Raw genomic sequence first — 16,867 nt, forward strand, 5'->3', positions numbered from 1 at the left:
AGTTGGTGATCTTTATGGCAAAGTATGGAGTTTGATCAACAGGGTTTCGATAGGTGTTTGGGTTTTGATAATTTGACAGGGAAAGAACGAGAATTCGATGGGTGTTTGGTATTGTGCTTCTTCCACAGGAAAAGGAACAGAAATACCAACGGGTTATTGTTCTTCTGGTTTGCAGTTGTACTCGAGAATCAAGAACTGGAGTGTTCTGGCTTGGATACAGGTTGTCCTTTTGGTTGTTTATGATAGAAACTGATGAGGAGGTTTGTTTTGAATCTGTTTATGTGTATTTTGAAAATTGAAGAATGGAAGGATTGTTTTGATTCTGTTTATGTGTATTTGATAATTGAAGAATGGAAGGATTGTTTTGAATCTGTTTATGTGTATTTGATAATTGAAGAATGGATGGATTGTTTTAATGGGAATCAATGTAGGTAAAGGTGTTTGGGATTCTCTAATAGATTGCAGGAAACAAGGAAGAAAAAAGGAAGGAATAAAGCCATTCCCCTACAGTGTCAATTGGCTGTCAATTTATTAGTGTCCATTGGCTGTCATCTTATTAGTGTTTGTATATTCCTCTATTTGAATTTGATATATTATTGGAAGTATTGGTGTATGTACGTATATAAGGTATTTGGTTTTTATGATTTTTACACAACACGAAATTTTAAGTGTATATTTATTTTGAATATATACACGTTACATATCCTACATGTATTTAGATAATTGCAAAGGTAATTAACACACACACATTTATATATATATTTATATATTTATATATATAAATTTGAACTTAATTATATTAACCATGTAAAATTTATTAGTTTGTTAAACCTCGGCTGGTTAAATTAAAAATACAAACACCTATACTTAAGAGACCCCAATCTACGTGCCATTGGTCTTTATTGCATCGCGGCCCACGGGGGTTTGATCGTCGAACTATGACCGAATTGAACCGGTTTTTACACTTATGATTTTTATATGATGTTTATCGACTATGGTTTTTATTATTAAATTAAACGAAATTTTCAGACTGTATTTTTGGGATGTTACATAGTCACCTTAAATATTAGACTAAAATCTAGTGGTAATAATACTAGGTTTCGTCGAAGGAAATTATTTTTAAGAAGCGAAGCGATGTCTGAGTTCGCAATCACCACCTTAACAAGTGAGTGCATAGTTACTTTCATCTTACACATAGATATGAAGTATTTTATATAAATTACGTGCTATGTGTGCATATTATATGTATACTTGCTATCTATGATTTAAAATGTATATGTATTTATATCTACATAATATGTTGGGTAAAACATGGGTAGATGACATATGAGTTGGATGATGAGTTAGACCATGAGGTAAGGGTGACAGGTGGACGATGTGAGAAGCCTTTTTCCCAAATGATGTCCCCGTCATCTAGCAGAGTATGGATGACAACCACAGACTATTCTAGACAGTCCAGTGGAACGCTAGCAGGCTCGTAACCTGTAGGTGTTGTGAACGATGTGTTCACCTGGTGTACTCTAAACCCTGGCGATCATGCAGACTTGGTGCCTAAACCTTGGCGATCATGCCGACTTGGTGCCAAAACCCTGGCGACTATGCGGACTTAATGTCTGTTGTATAAACCATGGCGACTATGCGGACTTAGTGCCTGTTGTACAAACCATGGCGACTATGCGAACTTAGTGCCTGTTGTACAAACCATGGCGACTATGCAGACTTAGTGCCTAAACCCTGGTGACTATGCGGACTTAGTGCCTATTGTATAAATCCTGACGACTATGCAGACTTAGTGCCTAAACCCCGGTGACGATGGACTTCGTGCCGATTCCTTACGATGATCCTTAAGAATGAATGAACGAGGAATAGTTGATTCTTAGGGTAGATCCTTAAGAGTAAAGAAGGCAATGGGGATGGGTAATTGGGTTGATTGTTTGATGTTTAAACATAATAATTATATTATTGTGAGTTAAAAACCCTATGTACTCACCAGGTTTCCCAACCTGACCCACTCCAGCTTATTTCTATCACATGTGTCGATATGAAGCTACATTACACTGAGAGATTTAAAAGAGATGTAGATCACTAGTGTAAATGAATGTAAGTTCTGTTTATGCTTATGTTTCTGTATTGATGATGACATCCCAAATGTTTTAAAAATGAATAAAAATACATTTCTTCGGAAATGCTTTGATAACATATTTATCATGTTTTACTGGGAACAAATTCCGCAACATTTTTATTAAAAGAAGTACTCTGATTTTTATAAAGCATAAATAAAATCGGTGTTTTCTGGCCGTGAAAATAGGGATGTCACAGTTGCAAATGGATTTTCAAAAAGAAAATGAATGTTAATGGGACTATTGGCAAGTTCAAAGCCCGGTTAGTCATTCAAGGTTTTAGACAAAAACTCGGTATTGACTATTTTGATACGTATGCTCCGGTTGCACGTATTGCTACTATTAGATTGTTGATTGCTTTGGCAAGTATCCACAATCTGGTTATTCACCAAATGGATGTGAAAACAGCCTTTTTAAATGGTGATCTTGATGAGGAAGTTTACATGAAACAACATGAAGGTTTTATTATGCCCGGTAAAGAGCATATGGTTTGTAAACTTGTCAAATCTTTGTATGGGCTGAAACAAGTGCCTAAACAATGACAAAGAAATTTGATGAAGTTATTTTGTGTTCCGGACAAACCAATGTGACAAATGTGTTTATAGTAGATTTGATGATGCTACTAAAGCTGGGTGATCATTTGCTTATATGTAAATGACATGTTGATTTTTGGTACCGACCAAAATCAAGTAGATGAAACAAAGAAATTGTTATCATCTAAGTTTTTCATGAAAGATTTGGGAGAGGCTGATGTAATTCTTGGAATAAGAATTAAAAGGGTGAACAAAGGTTTGGTGATGACTCAAAGTCATTATATTGAGAAAATTCTCAAGCGGTTTAATTTTACCGATTGTTCTCCTATGAGTACTCCTATGGACCCAAGTGTGAAATTAATGCCAAATAATGGCGTACCCATTTCACAATTGGAATACTCTAAAGCTATTGGTAGCTTGATGTATGCCATGACAAGTACCAGACCTGATATTGCTTTTGTTGTGGGTAAGTTGAGCATGTACACTAGTAATCCTAGTGGTCAACATTGGCAAGCAGTGAATAGAGTGTTTAAGTATCTCAAAGGAACCATGAATTATGGTTTGAGTTACTTGGGGAGTCCTTCGGTTTTAGAAGGTCATTCATACGCAAGTTGGATAACCAACATGGAGGACCATTCCTCAACTTCTGGTTGGGTATTCTTGCTTGGGGGAGGTGTCATTTCTTAGGCTTCCAAGAATCAATCTTGTATTACAAACTCGACAATGTAATATGAGTTTGTTGTGTTAGCAGGTGCTGGTAAAGAAGCAGAGTGACTAAGGAATTTAGTCTATGAGATTCCTTTGTCGTCTAAACCGATAGCACCTATTTCTATCCTTTGTGATAGTGCAGCCGCTTTAGCTAAGGCATATAGCCAGGTTTATAATGGCAAGTCTAGACACCTAGGTGTTAGACATAGTATGATTAGAGAACTAATCATGAATGGTGTTATTTCGGTTGCGTTTGTGAAATCGCAACAAAATTTGGCAGATCACTTGACTAAAGGTCTGACAAGCGACTTAGTGCACAAGTCTGTAATCGGGATGGGATTAAAGTCCATTTAATTCTGTAATGATGAGACACCCAATTCCCTCCTAATATAATGTTAGGAGTTGAATTCAATGTGGAAAGCTCATACTTATAGATTGGAACACATGAAGTATTCATCCCAGGTATGTGTTCGGTTATGCATGTTAGCCAGGTTGAAGTTTAACTTCTTAATAATTCCTTTGATAAATGTATGTACAAATACATGGAAAGGAGTTACCTACGTGATTGTGATGTGTAGCCGCATTTCAAGAGGTCGTGGACTTGACCTTGATACGATCATGAGAGGATTGGGACACACGAATTTATAACAGTGTCAAGTTGTAATTTGCTAGAAATTCAATAAACTAGTATGTATTTTACTTTCTGGTATTCAAATGGGTTGATGGGTTCAATTCTTAGAATACCCTGATTCTCGAGTATTTGCAAATGTATGATACTAATTGGAAATTCAATCGTTTCGATATTTTCATTATGTACTACTTTGGATTGTTTGATAAAGTTATGTCTATTCAAGGGTTATACTAAAATGGGGGAGGATCGTTGGTGATTTTAGTGTCACCATGTCATTTTATATAACTGGAATTAGCATGCGGAGTGCACACATGTATAAGATCAAATTAGTAGTCGGTTCGACGACTAGTCGGGGGTCCGGGGGGCAGCGCCCCTAGCGGGGTCCAAGGGGCAGAGCCCCTGGCTGGGGTCCCGCTGACCCGGATTACCCTGACTTGCTTCCAAAGGAATCCATAGCGGCGCAACCCTGATGAAACCCTAATATTGTTTATTATATAAACGACTCTTCTTTTCAGAAGATAGATACAATCTTTTTTTTTTTGGAAAGGGAACTTCCCTAACGAGGGTTTCCGGGCCAGCTTTCGCGCACCGACTAATCCCCCGCTGCAAACATGAGGCTTTGCTTCTTGCTCTGGAGTTACTGCAGGCGAACCTCCATGGCCACGAAGGCTACGTGTTGCCAGGATTTGAACATGGGTCAATATGTTATCCACCATATCTTCTACATGCCTTACCAAGTCACCACAACCCAAGTGGTTGATACGATCTTAAGCTCTCGTTTTTCATCATACTTTCACAAAATCCTCTAGCATACTGGCTTACGATTTCTGTGCCTAAATCGTAAGTGTCCACTTGGATAATCTTAGGCTGAATTTCTTGTAACCCAGACATAGGGTAGAAATATCAGTTCAGACAGTGATATCACGATCCAAGTTGGTATCCAGATCTCCACCACAAACCCTAAATTTCCCTATAGATATCACTGATTATATCTACACCAAAGCATGTGTAATCCGGAGCAAGATATTGCATACATCCGTCGATACGTTATCATTGTCCTCCACTAGAAACTGGAACGCAAAAAAAACCCGTATACGTACTCATTTCAGAACGTTTCTGGAAAGTATCGAACACACAAATGTATTAAAAACACAAATGTATTGAATATTTGGAAGAAAAACATAGAAAAACCCTAATTCTATCTCTCCGGAACGCCACTCCGGAATGACGTCCGTTCCGGACCTTATCCCCACCAACCGGCAACCATTCCGGAACAATATCATAAATACTCCGGAATATCGTATTCCAGAACACACCTCCGGAACAAAACATGGTGCTCTGGATATGGTATTACAGATTAAGTAGTCATTTTTCCAAAAAAAAAAATTGTTTATAAGGTTAGATTACTCAATTTACTTATATTTTATAAGAAAAAAAAATATTAAAGATGTATACATCCAAAACAATTTTACCTTTTAGGTCATTTTCCGTTTTGATTAACCCTGTTTTAAATGTATCCAACTACCACGTGGGATGGGAGGACTCGCACCATAACAAACCTTCCGTTTATTATCATCGTCAAGACCTTAAACCCTTTTCTCAGAAGAGGGCTTAAACCCTATTCTCTAGGTCTACCCTCCAAAATTTTCCCTCTGTTTCCGCCGCTTACACAAAGTCTCCGGCACCATTTTTCTCGTTCTTACATCCCTCCCATTCCTCTTCCTTCACAAACCACCACAGCCCCCTATCACCGCAAAATCTTGGCTTCCATTTCCACTGTAGCATGCCCTTCAACTTCTTTTCACCGCCACACCTCCGTCTCCTTAAATCGTCTTCATTCCTCGTAACCCGGTTCATCATGAAATCAAACCCATCAGTATCAAAGGGAAACGAGGTTTTCACTCGGGTATTTCCTCACAAAATGAAGTACCAATCGTCCTCACCAGTTAAGAAATTAGGGCTCCCTAATCTGATAACGACAGCTCAATCCCAGTTGCAGTTTTCGACAAGGTCTTCCAAACACGGCTCTGAAGATCGGTCCGCTAAGAGCTTAATTGAAGATGAAGCTGAACTTAGTGACTGGGTTAGTGAATTGAAGTCCGACTCATTTAAAAAATCTCGTTTGTATAGCGAAAGCGACGATGGTGAAAACGATTGGAGAGGTGGTGCTGGTTCGACTGTTAAGAGAAAGCGAGAGGGTGATTCAGACAGAGAGAGGGGACGCGGAGGAAGTAGGGGTTCTTTTAATGGTGATTCGAGGGGAAAAGGGCGTTCTGGTGGTGAATTTGGAAGGAGAGACGATGGGTTCGTCTCCAAAAGGGAGAATGGATTCGGAAATGGAAGAGGAGGGAGGGATTCTGGTAGTTCAAGAGGGCGAGGGCGATTCGGTGGTGAAGTAGACAGAAGAAATGATAGATTTTCTCGTGATAAAACAAGAGAGGATGATGGGTTTGTGTCAAAAAGAAGAGACGATAATTTCAATGGCAGGGGGAGAGGAGGTGGCGTAGGAAGAGGTGGTAAGAGCATGAGTAAAGCAAACTTGATGTCGTCTGATCAAGATGAAGATGATGAAGAAGAGGAACATAAGAACATAAGCAGTAAGTTCAGAGAATTGATCAGCGATGAAGATGAAGATGATGATGATGATGATGATGATGATGATGATGAAGATGAAGACCTCGATGATGATGTTGAGGTATTAGGAAATGGACATTCAGTGAAAAATGTTGCATCGAGTTCACCTAGAGCTTCACCTGATGGAAGCGAATCCTATCTGAGTGGAACAAGGTACTTAGATTTTGTATGATACTGAGCTTATGTGATTAATTTTATATATTTTCTACTTGTTTTCATCATCAAGTAATAATTGATCTTCCATACATTCTCTACAGGTTTGATCAATGTGCAGTTTCACCACAATCTCTAAAAGCAATTAAGGATGCTGGCTATGAAAAGATGACTGTTGTTCAGGAGGCAACACTTCCTGTCATTCTTAAAGGTTCGTATTTTAAAAAAAATATAATGTAAAATTCAAGAAGTCTAAATACTTCATTAATTCAATTAATTAGTTTTGTTTTTAACTTTTCAGGGAAGGATGTTTTAGCTAAGGCTAGAACAGGAACTGGAAAAACTGTTGCATTTCTTGTAAGACTATAATTTAACATCTTTTATAACTTTTGTGATCTTAACATGTTTATAAAGAAATCTTGATTTTATAAAATACTTTAAATTTCAGCTCCCATCAATTGAAGTTATTGCAAAATCGCCACCTGTCAGCCGTGATCAAAAGCGTTCTCCAATTCTTGTCCTTGTCATATGCCCTACTAGAGAGCTTGCAAGTCAAGCTGCCATGGAAGCCAAGAAATTACTAAAATACCATCCTTCCATTGGTGTCCAAGTTGTCATTGGTGGGACCCGCCTTGGTCTTGAACAAAAACGCATGCAAGCAAGCCCATGCCAGGTCATAATTTCAAAACCCCAAATTCTCAATTTATCAAAAGTCATAAGCATTTTAAATTTTAGAATATTCATAAAAAATGTTTATATTCTCAGATCCTTGTTGCGACACCTGGCAGGCTGAAAGATCATATTGAGAATACTGCAGGATTTGCGACTAGACTAATGGGCATCAAGGTTTTAATTCTTGATGAAGCTGATCATTTATTGGACATGGGATTTAGAAAAGATATTGAAAGAATCATAGCAGCTACACCAAAACAAAGACAAACACTTCTATTTTCCGCCACTGTCCCACCTGAGGTGTTTTTTTTTTTTTTTTTTTTATAAATCTTAATCTAGTTTTTATAATTGAATAATTTCATACAAAATTATTTTCTTGAAAAAGGTTCTCAAATTTAGTTTTTTGACATGAAGGTACGTCAAATTTGCCATATTGCTTTAAAAAGAGATCATGAATACATCAACACTGTCCAGGAAGGTAGTGAAGAGACCCATACACAGGTATATATATTATGATTTATTAAATATTAAATATTAATATTCTTTTCTTAAATGTTTGTTACAAAATTCATTGAACTCAATGACATTTATCTTGATTGTTTTTTAGGTCCAACAAAAACATTTAATTGCTCCACTGGATAAGCAATTTTCGATACTGTACACTCTCCTAAAAGATCATATTGCAGATGATTCTGACTATAAGGTTTGATTTCTTGGATCTTGTGAAAATAAAGAAAAGTCGTCCATTTTTCTTATTTACACATGTTTTCAAGTGTATGATGTTAAAGTTTATTATATATATTTAAATTCAGGTTCTTGTGTTTTGCACGACTGCAATGTTTACAAAACTTGTTGCAGACTTACTTGGTGAGCTGAAGTTAAATGTGAGAGAAATTCATTCAAGAAAGCCACAAAGTTATAGAACTCGAATTTCAGATGAGTTTAGGAGATCAAAGGGTCTTATTCTAGTAACATCTGATGTGTCAGCACGTGGGGTCGATTATCCAGATGTCACACTTGTCATTCAGGTATAAGTTTAATCAAAATTGTATTAAAAATGACATATGATTTTGGGAATTAATACAAAAAGTGTTGAATCTTTATAGGTTGGGGTTCCAGCTGATAAAGCTCAGTACATTCATAGGCTTGGAAGAACAGGGCGTAAAGGGAAAGAAGGTGAAGGGATAATAATGTTAGCACCATGGGAAGAGTTCTTTTTGTCTACTCTTAAAGATTTGCCAATTTCAAAAGCTGTTTTACCTTTAGTGGATCCGGATACAAAGAAAAAGGTGAGTGTTTTAGATCTTTAATTTTGACTTTTGTGAAAGTCAAAGGTTGACTTTGGTGAGTTGGAAAATTGTTACAGGTGGACAAGGCATTGTCTAATGTGGAAATGAAGAACAAAGAATCTGCATATCAGGCATGGCTTGGGTATTATAATTCAAATAAGACGATTGGGAAGGATAAATATAGGCTAGTAGAGCTTGCTAATGAGTTTAGCAGAAGCATGGGGCTTGATAATCCTCCTGCAATTCCAAGACTTGTTCTTGGTAAAATGGGGCTCAAGAATGTTCCAGGATTGCGATCTAAGTAAAATTTTGAGTATCAATTTTGCAGTTTTATCGAAACAATCTTTTGTATCGAGTTGATTAATGAAAAGTTTTCAAGCTGTCAGTGGTTCTAGAGAGCATGATATCGCTTTATTAGGAAGAAAGGAGTTTGTGATTGTTATAACATACTTATTTTTTTCCTATAGAAATTACAAGTTTTGATTGGGTGTATGTTTTGTTTTGTTTTGTGAGGATGTTTTACAAAGTTTATAAAAATAAAGCCAATACTTTGATTGATATAAAATTAGCTTTCCAACAATTGTATCTTTCAACCAAGAATATTACAAGATGAAGTACGTAAGTCGAGATTGGTGACTTATGAATCTACAGATTGTTTACAAAGTTTATAAACACTAAAGCATTCAACAAAACAAGTATTCAAAACTAAACTACGACTTCTTCATTTGATTCTTCTATTATAAATGATACACTGAACACTGTCACAAGAGGGTCAAAGGAAGTTAGTACAAACTTGTGTCTTAGCGTACTACAAACCCTAACCAATATCATCATCATGTCAAAACCCCAGCAACAAAACGTATACCAGGGTTTATGGATACCCTAAAAATATTCTACATCTCAAGAAAAAGAGTTGTATACGGAAATAAAAGTACATAATCATCATCAACCCCACAAGGCAATGATGCAAAATTAAAAAAGTAAAAGAAATTAAAAATAGAAAAATGAAATCTTCCCAACAACATACCACCACCACAACCCCCAACTTTGGCAGTTTACACACAAGCCCATTATGGCAATCTGCTTGTTACCTTTGGACCAAAGAGACTTTTCTGTGTGATGATATTGTGAATTTTGTTCTTGTAAAGCTCCAGATGGAATCTTGATGATCACCTTTGGCAAATGGCAAGTGATGTGGCAGATGAACAGAATCAAATCCTCCTGTTGTCAACAATACAAAACCTTCATATTCTAGTTTCCTTAAAGAACTGAAGCTATTAATTTCCTTCCATTTTGCAAAGGGCATTTTAGACAGTTGACACATAATCAAAGTATTTTCCTTATACTCTCAAAGTTCATTATAAATGATAATGGGAAAAATACTACTTCATGACCTAAATGAGACTCTACTGAAAAAAAAAAATCAAGATTAACTTTATAGCAAAATAAGTTACCTTTGATGATGTGGCGATGAAGGCCGATCTGGTGAAGGCCGTTGTTGTTGTTGTAGAGAAGCCCCATATAACCGATTTTCCTCAAATGCCCCTCTTCTTTCACGACCTCCCTCATTTATCTGTGCCTGTGATTGCTGCTCATTCACACCAGAAAACCCAACAGGACCTATCGACCCAAATTCAAGCTGTTCATTATGTGAACCATAACCCGTATTATTATTGTCATACGAATACACCATCACCATTGAAGGAACACTTGACCCATTGGCAGATGGGTTTTGATACATCCCAATCCCATGACTTGAACTCCCATGCAAAGGACCATTTTGTGTCTGATATGTAGCAAATGTATCATGTCTATACGATGAATTCACCGATCTTTCTGCCCTAAACGAGTTTGATTTATCCATTTGGTTACGACTATGATTCCGGTTTGAGCCTCTTGATTTTGAATTCCCATTCCAGCTACCTTCATTATGATTCTCACTTCTATCATGGTTGTAGTTCCCCCTTCTTGACCCTGAACTATGTCTCTCCCTTACAGACACCTTCTGTAAAAAAAAAATTTACAAACTTCTCAGAAAACAAGCAACATAAGGAGTAAAAAAAGAAGGGTAAAAAGGTAAAATTGTCTTACGGGATTTGGAAGATAAGTCCCGGTCCCGCTACGGTATCTTGGAAGATCTTCACGTTGTTGGTAAACATTTGGCGGTCTGGAAACGGATTGAACCGGTGGTGGTGCTGCAACCGGGACAATGCGGGGACCGTAGTTCATGAGCTGAGTCACTATATTCATATTTGGTAACGGTCTTCCCGGGCCATCCCATGGGACCCGCCCCTGTAAGTAAACCGGTGGGACCATGACAGGTGAAGGGTATACCGTGGGCCCGTGCTGACGTGGACTTTGACAATACCGACCGAATTGTAGATTCTGCCAATGGCTGGCAAAGTCACTGTTGAGGATATCAGATGGTGTTTCACCAGGAGCTGCTCCTCTCAAACCATCTGGATTGAATTCCTCTGATTGGTTGTTGATGATGTCACCATTCTCAATGCTGACATCATCGCTGAAATGACTGGTTGATGGATCAGATGGGCTGGGTTGTGATGGGACATTGTAGAATGGAAGCATTGTCAGGAAGGGAACGGGTGGGCCCGTGGGGTAAAATGTCAAGGGCATTGCTCCGGAATTATCCATCATTCTTTGTCTGTTATGGCCTAGAATCATTGGAGCTATAGGGACAATCGAGTCATTTCCACTTGTTTGAGCCAGTTCATATCTTGGAGCATGCATCGAAGAAGACACAGACTGAGGTCTATCTGTTGCCTCAGAGTCCATGTCATCGTCTTCGGACTGGTGTGCTGATGCTGACGTGGACTCAAACATGGTCTTCCCTTTTACATATCCGCTCGATGACTCAGCAGAGACAATTACCTTTTTCCCACGTTTTTCCTTTTTGGAGACTGTTGAACTCTCGTCCCATGAACTTTCTGATGATGTTTTACTTTTTAAGGAATTACTGTGAGCAGCTGATGAGAATCTTGAACTTGTAGTTCTTTCATCATCATTTTCTACTCTATTCTCTAAATGATCCGAATGTGAATGTGAATGTGAATGATCATTGTTGTCCCTCATGGGCCCACGTTTTTCTTTGTTATACTTCTGTTGGCTTTTCGTTAATCCACCGGATCCACCCACACGCCGAGGCGGAGGAACATAACTTAACCCTGATGAGGTTGACTGTCGCTTATCATCTATTGGAACAATTTCAGAATTCCCATCTTGTCCCTGCCAGGAATCATGTTCATGATCAATAGAGTTGATTTCCAGAGAGTTAAAATTATCATTCACGGGTTCCATTGGATCTTCGGAATTCGTCATTCCGATTCCAGAAAAGAAATGGTTTAGTTGAGGTGAAACGAGGCCATGGGGATACTGCATTCCTGCATATGCAGGATCAATCATGGGAAAGTTTGTGAAATTCCTTTGTGCGTATCCCATTCCTGCTAGAAAAGATGGGGAGAATGGAAATGGTAATTGACTCATTGGCATATGAACTTGACCATTGAATCCATGAAGCCCAGAAGATGCCATCATGTTCACAAGATCTTGTTCTTCTTGATGCATTTGTTCACTCATGGAAGGTAAGCCTAAGCCAGAATCATGTTGATACAAACCTGAACCATTATTAGAATCAACAGAAACATCAATGTTTTTCCTCCTGTTACGATAGCTACTATTTGATATTGATACCCCCTGTGTGTCGGGGGCAGTTTGGGGATTTGCACTTTCAGATGCTCTGTTAACCCTACCTTGAGAAGAAACATCATTGTATGTATCTGTTAATTCAGGACTGGATCTTGTTCTAGCAAAAGGAGACCTTTGAATGTCATTGACCAGTTGACCAGATATCAAATTCTTCTGTCCTCTGTTTAAGTTTCCATGACCCTTTTGGGCACGAGGAGCTGCAGTAACATCAGGGGTAGTTTGGGGTTTTCCGGTTTCTGACTGACGAGATGAATTGCGGGAACGGGTGTCTTCAAACTCACTCTCACGGCCAACAGAGTTTTTGAATTTTTTTCCAGTTGAATTGATCTTTAAAATATCAGTGAGAGGTTGACTTTCAGATACTGAAGTCAAACAACCAGGTGCATCAGGACGAATGCCACTGCCATGTCGTTCCCACGTATTGGTAAAAAACTGATTTACCTCAGCAACTAGATTTTCTTGAGGGCAATCTAGTAATCTTGCCAGCCTTTTAGCCCCAAAAGCAAAGGCACTGCGTATTCTGAAAAAATTACCTGAAAGCAAGAGATTACATATATCATACAACATGACAAGAACTTCAAGTTGTTTTCTTCTTCATATAATTCACTAAGAAGCATTGTGTATACTTATAAATGTTAAGATGATAAAATAAAAAAATAAATACCTTTACTGACACTGCGTCCAAGATTATTGCTAACACGCAATGGATCAATAACATTAAAATGTTTGGAAACAAAAGTTTGGCCTTGGTTGTCCTGACCACCTGGAAAAACAGCATACACAGAGCTACAAGCATCAAGAAATACTTTGTTCAACAGCAATTCTCCACTGTCCTTACGAGGTGGCTCAGCTACAATTTTATAAGAATACATCCACATCAGCATAAAGTCAAATGTCGACTTCTGTCAATTATATTATCGAGAAGAAACTAGAAACATCATCATACACTATTACCAGTCACATCTGGAAGTGAGCTTATTGGCACAGGACCCCATAAGCTAACACAAAAGTTTTCCCAGTCGAAATTACTAAAGAACTCCAGAAAACGGTAAAGTACCTGAAAATGCAATGAGAGCATTCAATGAACAAAGGTTCCAAATACATATCTGTAAAGGGTATGTTTGTAAATTGTATGTTAAACAACCTCAAGAGGTCCAGCAAAAGAATTGTTGAAAACATGGAATATGTAAAGAACCAAAGTCTCAAGGGCATAAGTTGATATGAGCCCATGATGAGCACCAAGTATGCGGCTCTCATAATAACACCAGGCTTTGATCAGTATAATGCTCCTCTTAAACAAATGGTTCTGGTTTATCAGATTATCAACCTCCTCAAGAAAGCAAAGGGTACACAATCCTCCAAGCTGATTAAAAGATATATCTACCACAATGTTTTCAACAAGGCACTTTATAATCTTCACCTGTAGTTAAACAAACCATAAAGAAATCAGCTTGTAAACAAGTTGAGAAAAAAGATTGATGGCTAGTAAGAAAGTAGTGTTAGCTTACTTCTGCTTGAATGTATTGAACCTCCTTCACATGAAATTCTGCATTTTCATTTTTCTCCTCGATCTCCAACATATCACGAACTTCACTCGCCCATGAGTCCTTCAAGTTTGCACTGTTACTGAAGGCTGTTAAGTCAATATCTCCATCAGGTAGATACGTTTTAAGGGGTACAGACCCAAAAGTAAAAACCTGCAACACAGAAAGTAATCAGATGAAGAAGCACAGTAATTAAGAAAGGAAACGAAAATGATGAAGAAGCACCTGGCAGGGGAAGCACTTCATAATAAGTCTTTGTACATAATCAGCGACAGCATTCCTTCGTTCTTCAGATGGCTGATTGGGTTGAATGCAGGAAATAAGCTCTGCAGTTCTTTCCTCGGCTTTCAACCATCGAACTGAATCTAAACTCTCTAGCAACGGACCTGCATTGGGCAATAGCCCATTTGGCGATAGGCCGCCTCGGGGCTGTGACCATTCCTCATGGTCGCCCATGCAAAATAACTCTATGCTACCCAAAATTCCAGGCGATTCAATCCCCCAAGTCGAAGTTCAAAACTTGTTGATGTCCCCAAAATTTTCAAAAGGTTTGATTGCAAAACGTGACGTAGTTTTCAAATCACAAAAACATGTAATTGCATATGAACATATAAGCACTAAAAGTGTATGAGCAACCCTAAAGAGATGATACACTGAAGGTGGGAACTTTGATTTGAAATGAATGGCAGAAAAATTTGTCAAAAGTAACAAGGATTCCTTTCTCCACCACAAACCCTAAAAAGGGATCCCCTACGAAGAGAAACTACTCGGGAAGCTCAAATAATACGTAGAAAATCCGATCATAAAGATCGGTAAGAGGATTGTCAACAAAACCCTAACACGAAAAAAGGGTTATATTCGATGACAATCAATATGGAAATCAACGAGAAATTTCAAACAAATATATAGGATAAAATTTACGATGTCGCTTGGAATTATCAGTAAGAATCATTAATCGAAGAAATAGATAGAGTGTGTGTGTTTGGTGAGAGCGCCAATTTTGAGGGTTTTCTGTGTGTTGGTAAAATCGGATATATAGAAAGAGAGAGATTAACGTTGCGAATTTCTGGGGTTTTTTTATCTGCAAAATTGAAGTAAAGGGTTTTAAACTGCAATTGGAAATTTGGGCAAATGATGAAAATTGATGATCGCAATCTGGGAGAAAATGGAAACTTTTGCAAGTATACACAAAAGAAAAAAATATATATATTTATTTAAAAAAAGTTACAATATAATCGAAAATCAAGAAATTGTACTATATGATTTAGCACAATTATGGCTGAAAAACATGACGATTAATCGCGTGGTAATTGTTATGATAGAACCCTAATTTGTGCATCCTATTGGGCCCAAGAATCCATAACTCGGAGCCCAGACTTTTTTTACTTACGTATATGTATATATCTTCATTTCGAAACGATAAAAATGCAAAATGAAACATATATACAATCATAACATGAAAACTTGCAACTTGTATGTCAAAATGAAATTTAACCAACTAATAATATGTTTCATTATATATGAATTTTTTTTTTTGAGGTAACCTTATGAACACATAAGGTGCATTTTGTGCATTTCAGATTTTAGTCACCACAAAATATATGTTTCAGCTTTTTGCCATAATATTTTGTGAGGTTGGCTGGTCCGAAACCACCGACTTTCTCCACCGATAGTCTTCTTCCACAAAAGACGTTTACATATGTGCACCGCCACATATTGCTTTCATTGTTTCTTTCATTTCTCTTTCCCATATGACTACGCATCAACATAGTTAAATCGATATTATTCTATTCCATGGACTCCCCTGAAAAACATCGACGTTTTTCCCGTTCTTGCTTTGTTTCTTTTTCATTCAACTTTTAATTTCTAAAAAAAAAAAAACTAATCTTAGCCACCACCTCTAATCTTCACCACGAGTAAGCCACCACTCACCGATCACTATCATCTCCATCGCACCGTTCAATCAACCATGTTTGCCCTGCCTCCCAAAATTTGTTCCCTTTTCTGTGTACTCGATTGAATTGAACCAGTATCAAACCATCCCATCTTCCATCAGCCACCACCTCCAAGAACATCTCTTCTACACCCTCTAAACTATCATCTGAAACATTTATTTTACTTTTTTTTCAAACACCGATACATTGATATGGTTCACAAGTTCATATGTTCTTTGACAGATTCAGATCTTCACAGGTTTGAATTATATATTTGTTGACTAATTGATTTTCCGGTTTTAGTTTTTAATGGTGTTTGTTTTTTGACTTATTTCTTATGTGCAGAGGGTTCCCTACGTTTTGGGTGTGGGTGTACTTTCTGATACATGACGTTTATTCCTCAACTTGATCGTTTACATGTTTCGAGGTTCCTCCCATATTAATCGGTTCCTCGAATTTGCGTCTACTCCGGTTTCGTCGACTACTTGGTATGCTTTTTTACTCCTTTTCTGCCTTCGATTGTTTGGTTTTTGATTCTTACTGTTGTGTTTAAGGTTTTTATGCTTGTGTTGTAACGACCCGAATTTTCCCACTTTGCCATTGATGTTAGTTCCGTTATATTTTCATGTTAAGTTATTTTTTCTATTGATTTAACTTTTGGGGGCTCAAGTGTAAGAAATGGTCACTTGATCATGCATACATGTCATATAGTTATTTCTACACACTTTGAGGGCCTAACATGAAAAATTGGCATGTATTTGTTCTCCACTTAAACCTAATCCAAGATTTATCAACCATTTGCAACCAATAAACCCTATTCTAAGCCTCCTTCTTGTTGAGAGAGTGTTCTAGGATTCTTGCATTTGGTTGTGAGTTTAAGTGAAGAAGGAAGGTGAATCATTGGTGTATTTGGTGGACTCTTGGTG

General features: G+C 37.7%; 3 protein-coding genes across 4 annotated transcripts; 2 read left to right on the top strand and 1 right to left on the bottom strand.

Annotated features, from left to right (window-relative positions):
* Positions 1 to 2,779: 2,779 nt before the first annotated feature.
* On the top strand, positions 2,780 to 3,340 carry LOC145104532 (secreted RxLR effector protein 161-like). Its single transcript, XM_079041760.1, has one exon. The coding sequence runs from the start codon at positions 2,780 to 2,782 to the stop codon at positions 3,338 to 3,340; it is 561 nt and encodes a 186-aa protein (XP_078897886.1).
* Positions 3,341 to 5,558: 2,218 nt separating this feature from the next.
* Positions 5,559 to 9,232, top strand: LOC145104772 (DEAD-box ATP-dependent RNA helicase 31-like). Its single transcript, XM_079041959.1, has 10 exons — positions 5,559 to 6,779; positions 6,884 to 6,990; positions 7,081 to 7,136; positions 7,228 to 7,452; positions 7,545 to 7,751; positions 7,866 to 7,952; positions 8,059 to 8,154; positions 8,264 to 8,479; positions 8,558 to 8,740; positions 8,818 to 9,232. Exons 1-10 carry the CDS (start codon positions 5,776 to 5,778, stop codon positions 9,043 to 9,045), a joined length of 2,409 nt encoding a protein of 802 aa, XP_078898085.1. The 5' UTR covers positions 5,559 to 5,775; the 3' UTR covers positions 9,046 to 9,232.
* A 206-nt stretch (positions 9,233 to 9,438) lies between these two features.
* Positions 9,439 to 15,187, bottom strand: LOC145104770 (nucleotidyltransferase). Of its 2 annotated transcripts, XM_079041958.1 has the most exons (9): positions 14,233 to 15,187; positions 13,972 to 14,160; positions 13,608 to 13,883; positions 13,418 to 13,520; positions 13,128 to 13,313; positions 12,508 to 12,996; positions 10,832 to 12,372; positions 10,195 to 10,745; positions 9,439 to 9,961 (listed from the first exon to the last, which is right to left on the bottom strand). In XM_079041958.1, exons 1-9 carry the CDS (start codon positions 14,461 to 14,463, stop codon positions 9,952 to 9,954), a joined length of 3,576 nt encoding a protein of 1,191 aa, XP_078898084.1. In that variant the 5' UTR covers positions 14,464 to 15,187; the 3' UTR covers positions 9,439 to 9,951. The 2 variants fall into 2 exon arrangements, with proteins under 2 accessions (XP_078898084.1, XP_078898083.1); XM_079041957.1 differs by having other exon boundaries at positions 10,832 to 12,996.
* Positions 15,188 to 16,867: the final 1,680 nt, after the last annotated feature.

This window comes from Lactuca virosa, chromosome 4, assembly GCF_052849685.1.
Source record: "Lactuca virosa cultivar CGN04683 chromosome 4, Lactuca_virosa_CGN04683_v6, whole genome shotgun sequence".
In the NCBI taxonomy this organism is placed as follows: domain Eukaryota; kingdom Viridiplantae; phylum Streptophyta; class Magnoliopsida; order Asterales; family Asteraceae; genus Lactuca; species Lactuca virosa.

Coding starts and splice junctions, on each gene's coding strand:
- LOC145104532 (XM_079041760.1), top strand. CDS start 2,780: ATGTTGATTTTTGGTACCGACCAAAATCAAGTAGATGAAACAAAGAAA.
- LOC145104772 (XM_079041959.1), top strand. CDS start 5,776: ATGCCCTTCAACTTCTTTTCACCGCCACACCTCCGTCTCCTTAAATCG. Junction 8,155..8,263: donor CAGATGATTCTGACTATAAG/GTTTGATTTCTT, acceptor ATTTAAATTCAG/GTTCTTGTGTTTTGCACGAC. Junction 8,741..8,817: donor ATCCGGATACAAAGAAAAAG/GTGAGTGTTTTA, acceptor AAATTGTTACAG/GTGGACAAGGCATTGTCTAA.
- LOC145104770 (XM_079041957.1), bottom strand. CDS start 14,463: ATGGGCGACCATGAGGAATGGTCACAGCCCCGAGGCGGCCTATCGCCA. Junction 13,884..13,971: donor TTCAATACATTCAAGCAGAA/GTAAGCTAACAC, acceptor GTTTAACTACAG/GTGAAGATTATAAAGTGCCT. Junction 12,997..13,127: donor TGGACGCAGTGTCAGTAAAG/GTATTTATTTTT, acceptor TCTTGCTTTCAG/GTAATTTTTTCAGAATACGC.